This window comes from Amblyomma maculatum, chromosome 6 (assembly GCF_055883805.1).
Source record: "Amblyomma maculatum isolate TAMU_Amacu chromosome 6, ASM5588380v1, whole genome shotgun sequence".
Lineage (NCBI taxonomy): Eukaryota > Metazoa > Arthropoda > Arachnida > Ixodida > Ixodidae > Amblyomma > Amblyomma maculatum.
In genome coordinates, this window is record NC_139349.1 from 43,729,253 (window position 1) to 43,749,538 (window position 20,286).

Genomic DNA, 20,286 nt, shown 5'->3' on the forward strand with positions numbered 1-20,286 from the left:
GTTCACTGCTTTGATGTGGGCTGGACCACCTTTCCAAACACCAGTGATCAATCTCTGAGGAATTGTCGAGTGGGAATGAAGTGAAGCCGTGTGATCATCTCAGGACTACGGGCGGTGAGAAAAGCCCTTTGTTGACATCCTCCTTCGCGATTGAACGATTAGGATTGTCCACCTCAAGCGCGGTGGTAATAGGAACCAAAAAGGCAGAAACCAAGTGACGTGAGTGACGTTCTGTGGCGTTTCTACGCTCAACCATGACCAGAGGCGGAGGACCTTCCCCGTCACATGTGTTGACGGCTGCCTTCTCCCAACTGCGGCGCTCCGAAGACCGTGCCCCGTAGTGACAGCCTCGCGCGCTCTGCTCGCTGTCAGCGCGTGGTTGGCGCCTTGACGCGCAGTGGCCACGCCAACTTATCGGCTGGATATGTCGATGTCGTTTCTCTGTACGTGGACGGTGCTGGCGGCGGGGGCGGCGATGCGACTGCTCTTCCATGTCCACGTGTCGGCCGGCTCCAGCGAGGGCATTATAGGTGAGATATATGTCCGATGTGTATGTTCACTGTCTTTGGCGGACGCGTGTTATTGCTGTGCCGTCACTGCCAAAAGCACGCTCATCGCGTCCATTCATTACGCTGGCTGGATGGATATAATACTCACTGAAGAAGCTTTATTTTGTTGCACATTTGTCCACGCAATCCCTAAACCTCCAGTCTTCTTCTTTCTTTATTTTTGCCCCTATACATATTTGTCCATGTTGAACATCCTGATAAAATCAGGCAAACGTATTCTGCTTGTTTCACACGGAGCTGTTATAAGCGACATTTCGTGTTTGTGCACAGTAATGCAGCTATTTCTTTTTTCATATGCCACGTTAGGAGAGCTTCTAAATCCTGTAATTGTAAAACCTAATTTACAACGAAGTTTGTTCTCACAAAATAACTATCCCTATTTATTTCGCGCAAGGACACTAAGTGTCCTCCAGGTAATGTATATGTTTATATGGTATGTAGTTATATTGTACCAGGATGGCACCATATACACGAGCTGGGCTTTTAAAGGCAGAGGGATTTTCTTCCTCCCCCGACATGCTGAAATTTGGTTACGCGAGTTGTGCACCGCTTTCTTTGATTTTTGCCAAGCAAATGGTCGAAAAAAAAAATGGTCGCTATTGTTTTAATGTTGAAGTTGAATACCGATGTCAACAAAATCCATGAAGCACAGCGTTTATTATTTCTTATGCGAAGTAAACAAAATCAACACCACGACTGAAAAAGGATGCCGCGTCTAAGGTAAAGTGGACAACAAATGGTTTATTCCTTCTAAGGTCCTAAACTGTTGTGTTTATCATTCGAATTCCTTGCGTGTTATCCTTCTTCAACACATGTTGCGCAACCTCTTCTTTCGTTCATTATTTCTTTTTCTCTTGTGTTTGAGAAACAAAGTGCAGTCGAGGAATATAAAGGAGATGATCAAAAATTGGTACCATATGAGGTGAAACGAAAAAGCGCGTTGACACATCGTAAATAGAAAACCGTCACTTCCGTAAATAATCGAACCTGTTAATATAACTCCGATTTAGAGAACGCGTGCTGAAATATGCACTACTCCAATTAGGACTGGTCCGGCTGCAAATTAAACAGGTAGAGAAACTCCATGTTGTTTTGCCATCTACTCCACTAGCGAAATGATTTTGTATGATCGTGAACATCACACAGCATACACAGATGTTCTTTGTCGCTGGCCCAAGTTATAGCTTAGGATTAGAGCTCCCGTTCTCCAGATGAAGAAACCGAATGCAAAAAATTTAAGTGAAATACACATATCCAACATATTCGCAGTGGAGTTACGTTAGAACGAACATTTTTTTACGCATGCACGCAAACCTGGCGAAGTCAACTTTCCAAGTTAGAAGAGGAAGCAGTTTACATTTAATAGCCGTTTAGTTAGGCTTTGTCGAATGAGCCTCTCAATTACAAAAGAAACCTTGTTGCATGTGAACTAACTTAGCTGTACAGTGAAGGCACAATCATAAGCAAATGTCCTGGCAGAGGTCATCGAGATGCAGTAAACTTTGTCGCAAATGTTATCAGACTCCAGTGAACACTGGTGTGAGCCGCACGTATAATTTATATTCCCGAGCATATCACGAAGATAGTACCTTTAAGTTAGGATATTTTGTGGCATTCAGGCCTGACGTCGACAGCTGTATGCGCTCAAACAAAAGAGAATCGATTGCAGATACGTTGAACTTTCTCATATATGCAATGCGACAGTTCGTGGAAAACCGAGGCTCGAAAGGGAAAAGAAAACACCTAAAGAGTCGCTTCCCCAAAACGCAACAAAAGGGGAGCGCCAGAAAACAATGAGCCAGAGCAGTCCTTATCTTGAAAGAGTGTTGTAAATGTCTTCCTCAAATGGGTTCCGATCGAGGGTATTTGTGCTCCCGCAGGCTTCAGATTACGATCGCACTTCTGTGCGGACGGCAATCCTCTGCGCGCGCACCGCCAATGAGAGCGTCATCAGTCGGGTCACGAAATTGAATGGCCCCGAAGCGATGTACGGGGAAGAGAAATGCGGCGCTGCCACTTGCGCCTTCCGGGCACCGAATCCGATGCACGGAATGTTATTTAGGAGGAAGCAGCTGCCGCTGTTAAGGATCGGTCGAGCTTTACGAAGCGGTTTAAAAGAGAAAACTAAGATCTGTAGGTGCCGCAAAAGACAGACTTAGAAAATCAAAGGCAGTAACAGAGTGCGCAATAAGAGCGGGAGAATCCCTGAGCAGAAGGAAGGCAGATAGAAAAGTGGGAAGAGATAGCGCGGAACTCTCCTCGCTAATGCAGTGCGCGCGAATCGAACGTTCCGCCAACAATCGGACGGCGCGTATCGAAACGGGAAACCGGAGACCGGCTAAAGACGCTGCCGACTGCCACCCCGAAAATAGATTAGCCGCCGCCATTTGCAATCAATCATGTCAGAAGCCTCCAAAGCACGCCATTCAGGAAGCCACCTCCATGGGTCCTAATGCCGTCTGATGAATGCCTCGCGAAAGAAAGCTGTGTCAATAAAATTAGGAACCGTCCTTAATTTGTATACTGACTGCAAACGCGGTTACCTGGTCCTACCTGCTCTATGTGCGCTCATAAAGTTGGTGTTCAAAGGTGGGTCTCTGTTAGTTTGCCTTGCAATTTACTATTCCTGCGTGTCTACAAGGGGGAAAGAAAACTGAACAGAAATAACTTAAAAGCACACGCCTCGAGCACAAAGTTTTCATTCGGTGCGGAAATAATGCCTTGCTATTACCAACCTGGGCCTAAATATAAAATCTTGTTTAAAACAGCCTTCCAACATTTACATTCACTTTTGAGCGGTAGTACGCTAGTATGAAAGTCAAAATGGGAATAAGAAAGAACTCAAGGGATGCGGTACAAGAAACGCTACCATTCTCAAAAAAACTTCGTATTCATTACTGAGCGCTGTAGCTCGAGCGAAGCAGATATTGAGGGGATACGGCCCAGTATCGTACCAATGAAGAAACAAGGCAACTTGAACAGTTCGAATATAGCATTACGGTAAGCCGTCTTAAAATGGGTCCGCAGACCATGTCCAGAAAATGAGAATAGAATACAGTGCATGGGGAGAGAATAAAATAAAAACAAAAGCTGTGCTTATAATACGATTTCTGGATGCAGCTACTCAAATGTTCTGGCGAATTCTAAAACAGGGAGCAACAGTGCTGTAACGTACGAATCAGACAACAAACAAGCTTATGCGCAAATACCAGCGTCTCTATCGAGCTGCGTCTTGTCCTTGCACGAGGTACACACGAATTAATAGCCAATCCCTCAAATATACTTAGTCCTTTCAGAAACCGTTTTTGTCCTAAGCAGTTCAGGGAAGGAATATCACAAGGAAAGTCAATATTCTTGTTTTATCTCAAACACAACAGCTATCGAAATTCAAGTTTCGTCTAGGGGGAGTCTGTTTTAAAAGTGTGTGAACTGAAAACGAAATTCGTAAATTTAAAAGCGACTTGCGAACATTACAAAACGCCGATAGACAGCATAACGACCACTCTTGAATAAAGTAATACTGTGCAAAACCCCTGAAAACATTGAAGCGCAAATTTGCGCATTTGTGTGAGGTGATGGCTCACTAAATCCTTTATTATGCCCGTATTTACTTACGCAAAAACGAAAGCAATCAATTTTATTTCTCGATCAACACGTTTTGCTCCCTTTAGAAGCAAGCGCAGAACAGATGAATATGCGTACACATGTCAAATTACGCGTATTAAACCCCTGTGGCACGAAGAGTCAAGTTTCACTTGAAGCTATCCGGAGATTTTATATAAAACTAAACAAGATATAGACAAAAATATTGGCTTTTGAAAAGGGCATGTTGCATTTCTTCAATATTTTTAGCTTTTCTAGGTTCGCTTTATGATGCTCCTCAGGTTGCAACTAACCGCTAATTTAATGAAGCGCACCCACTAATTTGTAATTACGGCTTTCAAATCTTAATGAGCCTTGCAGTGAGGGAATAATAATGCTTCCTGGCAAAAGCAGTTAAATCGCATCATGACAGAAACGGGGTAAAAGTAGATTTTCTCTGAAATATAAGATCATAAAGAACTGAAACAGGACGGAGTCAATGAGTGCAGAAAAAACTATGCAAACGGAAGTTTGATTAGGTTAAAGGGAAGACATGGAACCACAAACTAGAAGACACCTCCAGAATAACGAGGTACAAGCCATCATTTTCCTTCGTAAGCTCACTTCGTGTAGTAATCGGGGCGAAGGAAACAATTTTTCTTTTTACGGCTTTGCGGAAACGGTGTCTGGGCGTATGTAATATTCATGAAGGGATTAAACGCTACACGGTGTTTGTAGCTTCTTTGTGGCGGCCCTTTTCGGCAATTGCTGCTGTTTTTATTATTAGCGGCTAACCTCTCTCGCACACCATCATTTCCGCTCATGTTAGAGTGGACCTCGGAACGGCAATAATATAAACGCATGATGAAGCTTCAGTCTGCTTTTCTGCATAATGAGGCCTGGTAGCAGCCAGACCTCATTATAGCTGAATGTTTGATTTAAATATACACTTCACTCGACGGGAACTAGACATTGAGCCATTGATCGTGCTTATTCTAGGGCTAGGGGAATTGTTGCGGAAGACGAATATTCTAGTTAAAACCAGAATAGAATGCGAATCGAATCGAATGTTTCTGTATTTATTTGCTACTTAGGGAAATAACGTACGAAGAGAATAATAATGCTACCAAACTGAGCACTGGCGGCCACATGACAAGTTAAGAAATTAAAGCTTTAGCTTTTGAACAACGCAACTGTGATCTCCAACACGTAATACGCAATATGGAATCAGTCTTGATGATCGTCATTTTACACGAACGTAAGTATCACTCTATGCTACAGTGACGGCAGCGAACAAACTAATACCAATTCTATATTGATCAAATAGACAGCATCATGGTCATCTAGCATGAAAGCATTGTTTCCTTAATCTTGGTGAGCTGTATAACATTGCGCAACTTTAGGGGCTTATATGCAGTAAAATTCACAAACAATATTTGTTCAAAAAGCCTAACACTTGCCTCATTCGAACTTTGCCTCTATTACTAGAAAAGTATAAAAGCTAGGCATAGAATTTTATTTTTTTTTATATATTTAATACCGATATATTTGATTAGTTGAGAGAATCGAATCAAACGTTGCTCAATTCGCTGTCTGAAAATTCCGAACTTTAACACACCCTTAGTTTGTTTTTGTCTTTACGAATGTGTTTCGGCTACCTTCATTTTTCGCGTACTCGTAGGGGAAATTACACATTTGTTGGAGATTCTGGAAGAACGTTGAAGAGCTTTGATGCCAACATCCTGTGACTCTCATTCAACTCTGATACCGCTGCTTTAAAACTGTGAGTACAGTCAAGGTTTTCATTTTTCTAAACTTAGCCAGCTGCATCAGTAGTAGCATTATCAGAATTCTTTTTTTCTCTTCTTGACGTTCACTGGGCTTTGCTTTTGGCGCTGACATAGAAGAACAAGAAGAAACGAAGCCGACAGGACATTGCGGCTAATAAATGGTTTGGTTTATAGGCTAAAACGTCCCAAAGCGACTCATGCTATGGAGACGCGTAATAAATGGAATAACGTTAAGAAACCTCGTTCCTACATTCGCTTGTCCGTATACCCTAAAATCAAAGTCCAGTAGTGCGCCAACTAGACTGTAAAAACGTCCTCTCAAGTTTTAAGATCGCGTTTTTTGGTTGTCTGAAGATAGAATGGCAGACATTGAATGCTATGAACTCTGATGCATTACATTTGGTTTCGTTTGGTTTCTGGGGTTTAACGTTCCAAACCATTTCAGGCTATGAAGGACGCCATAGGGGAGGACTCCATAAATTTCGAACACCTGGGGATCATTAAAGTGCGCCGACATCGCAAACAACACGGGCTCCTTGCTCTTCGCCTCCATAAAAAGAGGCCGCTGCAGCCGGCATTATATTTGTAATAACGTTTCATGCTAGTCTATATAATAGAGCAACTCTTTACAGCATACTATATTGTACGGAACTTCTTCAAATAAAATGTAAAATTAAGGTATGTGGCAAAATAATATTCATCAGAAGTGGCGGATTTCATGTTACATTAATAAGAAACAATGTCGTTAATCGAACAGAAACTAACATTTCTGGACCATCTGTAAAGGAACCAGACATGCACATCAAAATTTTAAACCAGGTTGCTTCTACCGTGCATTTAAAATATTGTGATGTATTGACGTGTTTTTCTGTAATCAAGAAATTATTAAAATAAGATGTAACAAAATTTTCGTATTTACTTTTGTCATTTCAGCATCTGAAGAGAACTTTTCTCGAACAGTGTCAGCAAAAAAGCGAGAATTTTCATTTTTTGTAGTGCTTAGTAAAAGTGTACAGCCTGTTCAAAGCAGTAAGCGAAAGGCTATAGTGCTTGATAATCGCTTTCAAGCGATGGAGACCGAGCCATAGCTCAAGTCAACGAGACGAACACCATCTATCATTTTATCTGGTTATTTCCATTTTCTTCGTCTGTAGCCGTCATGGAAGTTGTGAAAGTCAAGAAAAACGTAAAGAATATCGAAACTGTCATCACATATTTTGCACTTTTTGAGAACTCGATCATATATATGCACGCGATAAGCAAAACAAGAAAGCGTTCAGAAATACAAGCTACCTATGGCATTCCGGAAAGCTCACGAAGAATCGATGACGCTTCTGTCGTTAACGTGGTATAGGATATCGATAATAGCCTGTTTCAGTGTATTCGTACACTTTCGAATACCGACGATTTTCTCCTCCGAGGAAAGTTGGCCTCACTCCAAGGAACGATGACAGAGACCCGGATGATCTTTTTCGTGAGGGTCATGCTGGAGAAATCGCGTGGGTAGGTGCGTATTGAACGACAGCGAGTAAGGTCTTAACGCTGCTGTTTTATCAAATCAACATCATATCAATTTATTCAATGAAGAATTGTCGTTAACGAACAGAAAATCTCATGCGATCAGCAGAATCTTGCCGTCAATATTGCATCTCTGGGTTCATAAAGAGAAAATATACATTAAGCAAATTCATCGAGGTTTGATATCAAATAATGCAATCGGATCGCACTCATTAAACGCCGCGGATAGCTCAGGATCAAGTAGAGGGAGTTGAATAATTGACAATGCTGTGAAGATGTACCTACGGATTGTCGCACTGTTAATCTCTGCTCAATTATTCGCTGCGCTTCCAGCCGTTTGCCGTATTAAACATTAATGATTTCTGGTGTTTATAGAGTGGAATATGGGTCCTTGATCGCATTGAAGTCTGGCATCTACGTCCTCGCAAACGCTCTGTTTTGCAACGTACCAAAGAACCAAGGCATTTCAGCGTAGGTTTGCGTAAGCCCACTTTGCAATATTATGCACTCGCACGATGTTTACAGGGCAGGAAAAGGGGCCTTAAGATATAGCTGCAGAGAATCATGCCTTAGGCGGTTCGTTAAAGGGTATGATTGAGCAATATTTCCCTTTTGAAGCCCTGTGATGCATTTACAAAAGCAATTAGCTGCTGATAGCCACGCATTCTTTTATAATAAGCCTCGCTATAGGCTGTTAAACCGCCAGAAACAGTGAAAACAGTTATCTGCCGCTTGATAACAATGACATGCAAAGCATTCACACTTAGATTTTGAATAAGTTGGAAAATTTATAACCTATAACCTCTAAATTCCAAGCAGGTTCCACGCAGGCGCAAGTAACAGCAAGGATGTCGTGCAGAGTAACCGGTTTCTTGTCTGCAATTCGTGTAGACACACACAAGCTATCGGGCGAAAAAATCTGTACCACTGTCGCGGAGCCCTTTTGTGTCTTGAATCCCCCCCCCCCCCCCCCCCCTGATGTCTGTCCCCGCCAAGGAAGTTTCAGTTCAGTCAACCCAAGATGGCAATGAGGGATTATGCTACTATGATCTTTCTCGGGATCATAATGCTAAAATAGGGCGTCTCCGCGTACTGGCTCTCATGCGACCACCATGGAAATAGCAGCTACGCCCGAAACATTCCCGCGGACACCAAGCTTGGCCGACTGCATTCGTCCATGCTCCTTTGCTACAGTGTGATTATTATCATGTGTGTCCCGGCCTCAGCTGGCTCCTATTAGGCAGCACCCAACGCTGCAGAAACGGTCCTAGAACTAGGCTGCACAGCCGTGAAAGTATCGCGCAACGCCTGCTGCCCCACAATGAGGAAAGTCAGTGTCAGTCGCTCGCGCTCTTATCTTTCTTCGGCGTTGTTTGTTCCGGAGGTATTTGCCTTCAGGAGGCCCTTGAAACGAGGCTCTGAACCACCCTTGGATCATCGGTGCCTAATTAGCAAAAAGCCAGCTATAGTGTTAAAACACTGCGCGCCAACTTCTCGGCGAAGAGGTGGGCCTGGGGAGAAGGAACTTTCGAGAGTTTTAGCCCTGTGACTCGGTCAAGGAAGACGATGGAGAGAGGGGCGGTGTGATTGAATGCAACACCCCGGTCAGATGAAAAAGCAAACCAAGGAGCGTTCTTGACCCCACCCTAAGGCGGTGACCAAAATCAAGTTTCTATGACTCGGCGAAAAAAAGGGCGAGAAAACGACTAGACAGGCTATTAAAAGCGCCCAACACTCGCATCGAGAGAGATTCCGAAGAGGCTTCCTGAGAGGCTCCCTGTGCAGCCATCTCAGCTCAGAATTTGCGTTTTTTAACCCTTCAATGCTGTAAATATGTAAATACAGTTTTCCCTTGATTTTCCTGCTCCACGTCTTCGGCCCACTTTCTTTCCTCAGCTGTCGCTGTTGCGACGGCCCTAATCTTGTGCAACGCACTACTAGCACGACGATTCGCAACAGCTCTAATTCTGAATCCAGCCAATGAACGTAAAGGCGACATCGCTGAGCCTTCAGCGCAAAGAATGCATTTCGAGCAAACGTCACTGTGGCCGACGCGCTGTCAACGTGCACGCAAAAAAGAGCCGGCCGCCGATCGCTAGGCTATAAAACAGAACCCAAGTGCGGGGTGGAGAAGACATTCGAGGTGAAAAACAGAAAAGAGGAAAGAAAGAATGGAGATGCTAACAGCCGACAGACAGGAGGGCGCCGGCAATCGCTTGACGCGCCCCTGCCGTGCGGCGGCTGAAATATCGCTAGTGATACGTTTTCCCCACGACAAGGGGCCTTACAAGCCCTTGACGGGGTGATGGCGGAGGATGAGGTAGGAAAAGAGCTGCCAAAATAGGAAAGCGCCATCTAACAGGGCCAAGGGCGGCGAAGGCGGCGGCATCGACGAAGGAACAAACGGGTGCGGTGGACTGCGAGCAATGCCTCCCGCCGCCACCGCGGCAGAACAAGAGGGAGGAACTGGAATAGAGATGGAGGCAGGGTTTGGCACGCGCACGCACGTCTGACAAACACGAAACAAAACGCTGAGAACGCGGCGAAAGGGACGGAAGATGAAATCGCACGCCGGGGTCTGAACGAGGCGCCTTCGGGCCAAGAGTCAAAAAAGTGGAGATAGAAAATGACCCTGCGAGCGCAGACAAAAGACGACGAAAAGCCGAAAGCAATCGTCTCGGGCAAAAAATGGCGAAGCAAATCGTGTAAGAATTCAAGTAAACCGCTGCCCGGGATAAAGACAACCGTGTGCCTGCTGATCCCCCGGATGCCGCTGCTGCGCATAGGTTCAATCGTTGAGACAGCAAGGGAAATATTTTCGTTCTCTACCCAGCGAACCATTTTCTTCCGTTTGTTTTATTTTATTTTGCACCGATGTTCGTTGCCAGTCACGGGCTCTTGTATTCGCGACCCCCGCATTCTCTTCGAGGCCCGAGCGTGAGGTCTCCGCGCTTCCTCAGCCATCCGAACGATCTTCTTCCACCCCTGCGCGCCAGAAACACGCGAGGTCGGGCAAAAAGAGCGACCAAACGCCGCTGAAGCGGGCGCCGTGAGACAAGGAAACCGAAGACAGCCGCCTCTGTTCGTTGTGCCGGGGCTATTTCCGTCTCCTCGCTGTACTACTCTCTACACCACGCGACCGAGTGTACGCAGGACACGCTGGGCCCTATCGTTTTTGTCTCTCTGTGTGTGCGTGCCGCCGTCACCACGCTACACTAGAAACGCGGTGGCTGGCCTGGCACTGCCGTTGCCGCTGCATCTTTCGTTGCCTAATAAAAAGCACGACGCGGCTGCAAAGGGAATTCACGCTTGCCTTGTTTCGGCGCGTCATATTTTTTTGTGCCGTTGTTGTTGTTCCGCCGTCTGTTCTTTCGCAATCATTTTTTTTTTCCCTGGTTGAATCCAGCTTTGAAAGCGTTTATTGCGTAAATATAATTTCTTTCTTTTTTCGCCGCACTGCTGGACGCGTCCACTTGCATGGGAACGTAGCAAGTAAATATGAATGCCAGACACTGAACGACGTCAGAATTTGCTCCGTCCTGTCGCGTATGAACAATCGTTATTGCGTTATTCGAGCGCTTTTCACTGCGATATTTTCTGCAGTCTGGGGGTCTATTTGTCTGCTCTTCGTTTTTTCCACTGTAGAGACGCCTTTATTGTTTTCAGTTTGTAGAATTGCGGCGATGGCGGCATTCTCCATAGCGCGATTTACTATCGACTGGCCCATCTGAAGCCGCACGTGGCGAACAATGAAACTGTAATTTCATACCTTGTTTTATTTGAACTAGACGAAAATGTGCGTGCGCGAAGTTTTGAGCACAGGGCTTAGCGCATTTTCTTACATGCTAGCATGGAAAAAAGAAAAATCATGTGTAAAAAATACTTATGCGGCAAAACAATTCTAGATCACTAAACTGGAAAGAGGGAAATACTGGACGAAATATCGGTCGTGAACTTCTGGCATTAGCTGTCTTGTTTTAAAATATCATGGCACGAAATGACTGCCTGTTCGAGGAATACAATTCATGTTCTAAGTTTTGGTCAGCAAATGGTGAACTCTATAATGCTGTTAGACTTCAATCTGCAAGCACTCCATAGTAGTTATGGATATTACTAATTTTATCAGTGAATGTGGAAGCCAGGAGCGAATTTGTTGCAACAGTAAACATTATATCAGAAACGGAAGACCTAAGCGAGCGAAGTGGGAAGTGGAAGGGTGAATTAAACTCCCGAAGCTTTGCGCGGGTAACCGCTACGGTGATACAGACTATGCAAACATCGAAACACGGTAGAAAAACACGGTAGTCACGTTACGTCTTCTGACGAGCACGACTTTCTCATTTTCCCCCCTTCTAGCGACCTCTGCGCGTCTCATCGAAAGACGTCATTATTATATAGAAGCGGCGCCCGATTGTGAAACCTCGGCTGTTCCTCGTTTCAAAAAGCGGCTCATAGAACTGCTGCAGCATCCCCTCTTCTCTCGCACACATCTCACTGCGTGCTTTAGCGAAAAAAAAAAAAGGTTGATGAAAGAAAGGAAGTGTGCTGAAGATAGATGGAGAGTGTGAGGAGCTGCTAAATATGAAACATTGTTGCTTCTACGGAAGAGCTTTATCACCACGGGCTCGCGCTCCTTTCAGCAGAAACAGGACAAGATTCGTGCACCCTAACTTCCATCCGCGGTTGAATTTGTGAATGCGTGGGTGAAAATGAACTAAGTAAAGTACTAAGCAATCCCACGAAGTCCAGTGAAGGAAGCGAAGTAGGAGAGTGTCGGAATGAAAGAAGGAAAGCTATGCAGACTCCTTATATCACCAAGCTCCGGCGTCCCGATGCTTAATGGCGACCGCGTTTAATGAAAGGCAGAAGCAATTTCCGTTTGGATCTCCAGGGCCGATTGTCGGAAGAGAAGGACGATGTCAAAGAAGCCAGGAATGAGTGGAAGGTTAAAATGAGCCCAGTAGAGTGGGTTGCAGGGAAGAGGGTTTTGGAGATGAGCTTTACGGCCGACTAGTAGTATAGTCGTAGGTTGTACCACTATACTACTAATACTACTACTTCGGTGTGAGCTCGGCAGCGAAAGAGAACCGACGGCAGCATCGTGGACAGCAGCCGCACCACCGACGCTGAAGCCGAGTGAGCATTAACGCCGGCCAACGAGGCCTACGTGCCGCCCGCGAGGGGCACGTTTTTGGCAGGCCATCAGTCAGAGTCGTCGACTGCATCGTGTCCGCTCTTTAACGTGACTGCGCGCTTCCGACAGCAAACAATGCGACGCGCCCCCTTCGGCTTCCTCTTCAGCCGGCGCTCGCACAATATTACTTTTCGTCTGTATTGCTTTCTCTCTCTCTCTCGCCCTCTCTCTAGCTTGATCGCGCGGCGCGTCCGTCCATTTGCAGGAAGAGGGCTGGCCAAGCTTGTTTTCGGCACCGTTCAACGCGGCGCAATGTTCGTGTTTGCGTTGTCGTTTCGCAGGCCACCGCTGTTTCGGAGCAGACCATTTTGGAGAAGCCGTGGAGCAAATAAAAGCGCGAAAACGGCCGACCGCTTGCGCTGATTTCGGCGCACTTTGTGCAGAAGAAAGCGCGTAACCCGAAGTGTTCCCGCGAGTATTTGTAGTCATCTGAAATTGCTTACTTTTACAGCTGCTTTCCAGGTGGCGACAAGGTGATAACGCGGTTCTACTTGGGCAGTATGTTGCATGTGTTCGCAACTGCGCTATTGTAGCTGGAATCAAATCGCGATCTCACTCGATCGGAAATACCGTTTTATACTATAGATGGACATTCCGCAGAGACTGAGTACTGAAGTGCAAGAAGTCGCTGAGCTTTTCAATTGTTTGCAACGCTTTAATGATGTTCTCTGATGCCTATTATGAATTTTTGACGGCTTTCTAAATATCATGTTTCCTTTTCTATTTTGACATCCCTACGTCTAAACTGTTTTAGAGCTAAAATAAGCTCCAAGGAGAATTTTACATGTACGGCAGCAAGCTCAAAAAAGGTCTTGCACAAACACTGCCACGAAATCGTTCTACTCAGCTCTGGAACATCTGCAGCACTTAGGTGAATTAACCTCATTTTCGAGCTCAGCATTTACCTGAAGACGCTGTTTAATGGAGCTTACAGTTTTGCTTCTCTTCCCACTAAATTTTACTTTTCTTGCTTCCCATTTTATTAGGGTTGTTATTTCAACTTTTCGTCAAATACAGCCATTCGCTAAAATGTTCATTGCAAGTTTTAACTATTGGCTGCTAGCTTGCTTTTAATTGCCTCCCATCGCAGCCTAAAGCATAAACGTTACGTCATGTATTCTTTAGCATTCGCCATTAAAAAGACGATAAAGAAGTAGTTGCTATGTTATGATTGAATGGTGATAGAACAAAAAAAAATCAAAGAAATGAAGAATGCAAAACGCTACAAAAAGAAAGCAGACTTTAAAACCATTTCTAGTCGTTCGATGCGTGTATGAAGACAGAGACAACGCCGTGCAGTGCGCCTCTTTCCGCCTTAAAACCGTAAACAGGGCACTAAAGAAACGCATAATCCTTAAAGCTTAAGGTTTAAAACACTGCACGCACTTCCAAACTGGGTCTGAATATTTAAACGGCTTGAAAACGAGCGTGTGCTAAGGTGTTGTGAAAGGTGTTAGACTTTAGCGAAAGAAGGTTATTATTATTATTTTTTTTTTTACGAACAGTTATTCCTATGGTAGCTACCAAAGCGCTGGTTGCTTGTACGCCTGAAGCTATGATCTCCTGCGCGGGAACGGAGATTAAAATTTGACACTACTTGGCACTCGTTCACTTCTATACGCAAGCTCTGTTTTAAGCATGAACTTTAAGGGGAATTTTTAAGCGTCGACTAGCCTGCGTCTCATTCATTAATGCTTCGCTAACAGCAGCCTTTTATAGACGTAATCGAAAGGAAGTCATTCTGCCTTAATTTTCTTTGCGCTTTATTTTTAGTGCCACATATTCACAAAATACCTTATGCACTTTGCGCGTGGTGTAGTGTCATTAAGAGGAAATGTACTGAGGAGGTGTTCCCAGTTGCACCATCTTAAAATGTCATGTATTGCCTCAACCTAAGCAAATAAAAGCAATTAAACTCACTGTCTTAAACGGTGACGTTCATATATAGGTCGCTCTAAGTACAAAACATTTGCGCCTAAATATGCATTTTATGTACCGAATGGGCAAAATGGAAGCTGATAATTGTAGCAGAATTGTAGATAATTTCACATCTTGACATGCGCGTACAATATCTGCTGCATGATAAAAAATAAGGGGGTGATTAGGAGTCTTCAAGAAAGACGCGAACCGTTGGTGCACCCTCTGTTTTCAAATGGGAGTCACTTAACAGCAGTATTGTGTCATCCGCTTTAAGACGGTTGTTTTTGATCAGACGACGACTTGTAGGTTCACCACTTAGGACTATAGTATTAGCTTAAGGATAGAATGATTAAGTATCAAATATAATATTCCAATTTGTTTGCCTCTTACATAGCAGCTCATTAACAAACTTCAGAGAGTACGGCGAAAGGCAATCAGTTTTATCTTTAACAAATAGAAGAGACGCAATTCGGTACCCCACTTTCTCAAGTAGGCGGGAGTGTCTATTTTAAAGAAAGAGTGATGAACACAGATATTTTGTTATCTAATACCCACAGATGAATCAAGACCTTCGTGTCACAAACATCCGTGACTCTTAAAAGATAATAACTGCGTGCCGACTATTTTAGGCATTTCTTCTTTTCAGTTACAGAGAGAACTGAGATCGCACGAAGCCCCGAAAACTTGTTGCATAATGATCAAACAGCGTTCAGCTAGGTATCTCATACCACTCAATTGGCTGTCTTTCAAAACTTTTTATATAAGCACGTTGCTTGTCTATGTATAAGTATACTTGTTTCTAATAGAAAACATGTGCTTGGATTTCATATACCTCTCTACGAAAGTCTATGTCTGTTACAAAATGTCTACATATAATATGCCAGTGCCATGGAAATCCGAATAGGATTGAAAGAACCCGAAAAATTTATTCAAGTGCTTAATCAAGGCAAAGGAGGCGTTCATTATTTGCCAAAAGAAACGTGTGGAGGAAATAGTACTACGAACTCTTTTATAAGCATATTTGGGAGACCTTGCAAGATCAAAAAGAAGAGGATGTGAAAGAATGTAGTCATGTTATGTTATGAGAGGCTGCACATTCAAGCAAAATCTAGGTAGGTGTACGGGAGCCTTCGTACGTCTGCAGAGGATTCGTGATAAATATCGTTCATCTGGAAATCAATGCGAAAACTGCAAAATTTGTACCGCTTACAACCATCTCCAATTTGATGCGCTCAAGGTTACACCCCTCTCTCGCATAACAACCTAGCAACCTGAAACGAGACGCTCAACATAAAACTGTGTTATAGGAACGGGCTTTTAGTTCAAATATTCTTCGCTATCACAGAATATTCCCTTCGAGTACTGAAACAGAGACTCACTGAGTCTTGGCACTGATCTTCTTAGCAATTTGTTCGTGAGAGTGGGCATCGTTTTTGTGGTTTGCGTTATATATTCACACGATAACTGTACCGAGTGTTTCATCCACACATTCAACTCTGTAGTGCATGTATGGTACACAAGAAAGTGGTGTTTGCTCACAAGCACGTGATGTATCCTCGGACATTTTTCTTAGCCCTTGGCATGTGGCGTCAGTAATACAACAAAAGAGTTCCTTATACTTAAACGGATGCTCCTCCGCACGCAACAAAACAACGCTACACTTCCTTTAACAATACCTTTAATTTAATATAAGAGCACATATTCAATAAACAATACCTATGCAAAGATGCCCATTTTCGCGTTCTTGCCTTCCTTCAATTTTACGCGTGCCTTCAGCGCACTAGTTCAGAGTGGCAATAATTGATGTTAGTGTGTGAAGAACCCGAAAGAGTGAAGGACTATAGCTTAGAAAACAAATCTTACAAGAAAGATCACCTAAAATGGTTAAATAGTTTAAGAACGAGATGAACGCAAATTGCGCGGAATATAAAGGAAAATAAACATAAGCAGACTGATTTACTTTTCTTTTATTCGTTTTGCTATCGCGGAATGAATGTCACGGAGAAGGCACTTAGCTCCATGCATTGAAACACTGCTTGCTGCGCAAACAGTTTTAAATATCTAGTGGCCACATTTAATTAATTGGGACCCTCATTCGCTTAGACGTTAGTGAAATTCCAGATTGGCACAGAATATGGCACGTCACTTTTATATTCCACTTGAATTTCGGCGAAAGATCACGCATAAATCCGGAAATGAATTCATTCGGGCTACATGGATATTAAGGATAGCGTTCGCGCTCAGACTAAAAATTCAAAATGTAATTAAACCATGTAACGAAGGCTGCACGGTATATTTTTCTGCAGTATTCTACGCACATAATTTCTCTATTTGTCTTCACTAAATAAATGCCTGAAAAAGAACTCGCAAATTTCATAACACGCAGTTTGTATTATAATATTTAAAACAGCGCAAAGAACGGGACGGAAAGGAGAGAGAGAGGACACGATCGCTACCAACAAGTGACATTTTATTGCAAGCAGAGCAATATAAGTAAAAGCGTTTCAGATACAGACACGCGACTGCTAAAACACCAGAATCACAAGAAAAACTAAACAGGCAGTTGCTTTTGCAATTTAGTCATGCTAAACAACCTAGCTCCTCTTTATGCTCTAGCTGACCATTGGTATTGCCAGCTAGGAAGAGCGGTTTGGCACGAAATTAATATTTAGGCCTACGTGAACACCCGTGTGCTTTTGAAAACCTATTTGCGCTCACATGCACAGTTCAATTAGAAATTTATTGGTGATGAGCGAGCCTGCATAAACTACGTACCATCAATGTTCTTAAAATAGCTACTATTGACAGGATAAGGGGGGAGGGGGGGGGTCACTTCAGTCCAACGAAAAAGGTGATAATGTACCCCCTATTATACATCATGGTAAAATCGAAAGTGAATATAAAAGTACCTATTTCCTGTTTATTCCGCACCTCAGGTACTTTAAAACACTCGTAAGGTCCATGAACACGAGTTCTGGAACGATTTGCTAAATCATTTTCTGCTTGTTTGCATAACTGAGTAATTGAGCTCTATACACGCCGATATAGGCACCAGACATTTTAGTAGACGCTGAGAATTTTCTTCTTTACTCTAGCGATGTATGTTAAGCATTTTTCTTCATCCCTGGTTTTTGTATAATGTTTTGTGTGTTTGTTTTTTGCGTGACCATCATTTTTAAGATACTTTTATTTACCTTGTCATGCTAGCTGAATGTTTGGCTGCGAGCAAGGAAGTAGATGTAGAAATCACAGAAGCAACGCGCGAAGCACACAGCGGGTTGTTGTCGGCACGTTTACCACAGCGTTAGAGCTTTTAGCCGACTGTGCTGTTTACTCACTCGACACACTCCCGGATATTTTTCCTGAAGGTCGTATTTTCCATCCTCCCTTCCTGAAAAGAGCTCCTCTCCTTTTTTGAAAATTTTTTATCTCTGCTTTCGCCAGAGCAAACTGAAAACAGAAATACGGCTTTTTTAACCGCCTCCGCGCTAAGCACAGCCGGACGCGTAAATACGTTAAGAAAGGGGCCAGGCCGAACGTCTTCCAACAGGAATCGCCCGCAGCAATCTTTCGGCCGCATAACTTAGACTCTGTGCGGCGCAACCTACCCTGTCTAGCAGCCGGCTGGGATGTTTTCTTGGCTGCTGTCGGTTATATCCGTTGCTTTATACTGCTTCTTCATCCGACGAGATAGTGCAGGGAAAGGAAGAGGTGTAGAGGGAAGTACAGATAAAGTACGGCGCAATTGAACTGCTGTAAGAAAGAACGGCGCTCCACAAGAACATCGCCACGGGGAGACGAGTACTCTCGCTAGTTTCATCAGGCACGGGGAGATGGGTTTAGCCCGAAGCAAGGGAACAGACGGTTGATGGAGAATGTGCAGTAGCGTTGAATCCAGACTCTCCTGGTGCGTCTATTTCACTTGCTTTTACTTGGTAGCGGGAGCCATGTTTGCCTTGATTCCACTCCTTTGCACTCTTTTCCGCGGCGCTCACTTTGCAGGGAGCCAAATAGAGTAAAAGATAAAGGGCCAGAAAATTTTAAAAAGAGGTATGAGCAGAGCAACGGAGCGGGGAGGGTTGAGAGAAAAGATTGTTTTGAGCTTATTCTTGATTTGCTACGAGGCATTGTTTTATGCCCGAGGCTAGGCTCGCACCCGGCCCATCTCCGCTTGCAGAGGCATCTGGTGCGCCATGCGCGCATTACTGATGATACCGCTAGAAATAACGCCGCAGTTGATTATTATTGCGCAATATTTCTTCGTCTTTTTTTTTTTTTTTTTTTTCAAATTCACGTCTGATACGAGCGCTTATATTGAGCGCATCTCGTGAAATACCGTGGGCGATCAAGCAGTTCTGGATGGTTTCAGACAGCCACTTTTAAACCTCCGATTGTTGATCGCAACAGAAGGCTTAACGAAGCGGTCTTCCTAAGGTAAAAGCGAGACCTTATCTGCTCGTAATCATCGCAGAAATATTAGCGCGTTTTTTGCTTTCGCTTTCATGCTTCACGGTCGTTGTCAAAACTCATATACATACCTATAGACCTATATACCTATCCTATAGACCTAAACATTTCTAGAGGCATCATTTTAATTTACTTTTTAAGGCACGCAGTTATGTAGATGGTATTTTTACCTTCGCTGACTCAACCATTGTATCACTTATTTAGCGAATGTTCAATCGGCATGTCTTTTTGTTTTTTCAATTAGGGATGTCTCGTTTTGTGTCCTTTTAAAACCCACAAGCCTCTTAAGCACGGCAAAGCAGTGCTAAATTTATTGGTTCGGTTTATGGGGTTCAACGTACCATAGCTACTCAGGCTATGAAAGACGCCTAGTGGAGGGCTCCGAAAATTTCGACACCTGGGGTCCTTTAACGCGCACTGACATCGCACAGCACACACGGGCGCCTAGGTTTTCACCTGCGCAGAAAAGCAGCCGCTGAGGCTGGGATATGTGATCCCGCATTCTTGGGTACAGCACTTGAGCGTCCTACCACTGCGCCACCCGGCGAACGCATGCAGTAGAAGTTTGAGCAAACTTTAACCATGCTTTTCTGTACATAACTAGGCCAAGGTCATCGCTGCGATGCGAGTGTGTTAATGTGTTAGAGGCGTTCTCTCGCACTCTCTTTTCCTCTTGGTGCAGCTTCGATGTCATCTCAATATGGTCCACGCTGAAATACAACTTACAGATACCTTCAAACTGCGTGTTTCAATTACCGTCGGTCACGCAACTTGTAAGCAGTAAATATTGCATATTTATTCGCCACAATGTTGACCATTTCGTTGATAGCACGCAGGCGTGATTTGGAGTAGTCATTTTTCAGGGGCCTGGCGTCGCTCTCATTGTATTTTATTTACTTTGCCGAGGCTGTCAAATATTGGCGCCCTTTGCGCGTTGGTTACTCAACCAAATTTCGCAAGATATCTAAGCTACGGCGAACACAAAATGGACGCGGTGTTTACTAGCTTTCATCTCCCGCCAGTCTCTGGTGAAAAGCCTAGCGATATTCGCGGCAAGCAAAGCTTGTGTGCTCAGCTCATGGGACATCGGCGCATTTCCAAGTATCCACCAGAAGGCTTCACAGGGCCGTAATACGTTCGTTCGACTCAAGTTCGGCGATTACCCGATTATTTTGACATTGTCCACTGGCCCGAAAGTGCTGCTTTTGTATTGATTCGTGCACAAAAAGCGGCGTGGACGAGAGCA

General features: G+C 44.1%; 1 protein-coding gene across 1 annotated transcript in view; it reads left to right on the top strand.

Annotated features, from left to right (window-relative positions):
• The first annotated feature begins 424 nt into the window (after positions 1-424).
• The window catches only part of LOC146185624 (B-cell receptor CD22-like), a 256,315-nt gene continuing 236,453 nt past the window's right edge, over positions 425-20,286 (top strand). Inside the window, exon 1 of the mRNA XM_084606536.1 lies at positions 425-530. Coding sequence (XP_084462662.1) covers positions 425-530 — 106 coding nt within the window. The remainder of the gene's footprint in view (positions 531-20,286) is intronic.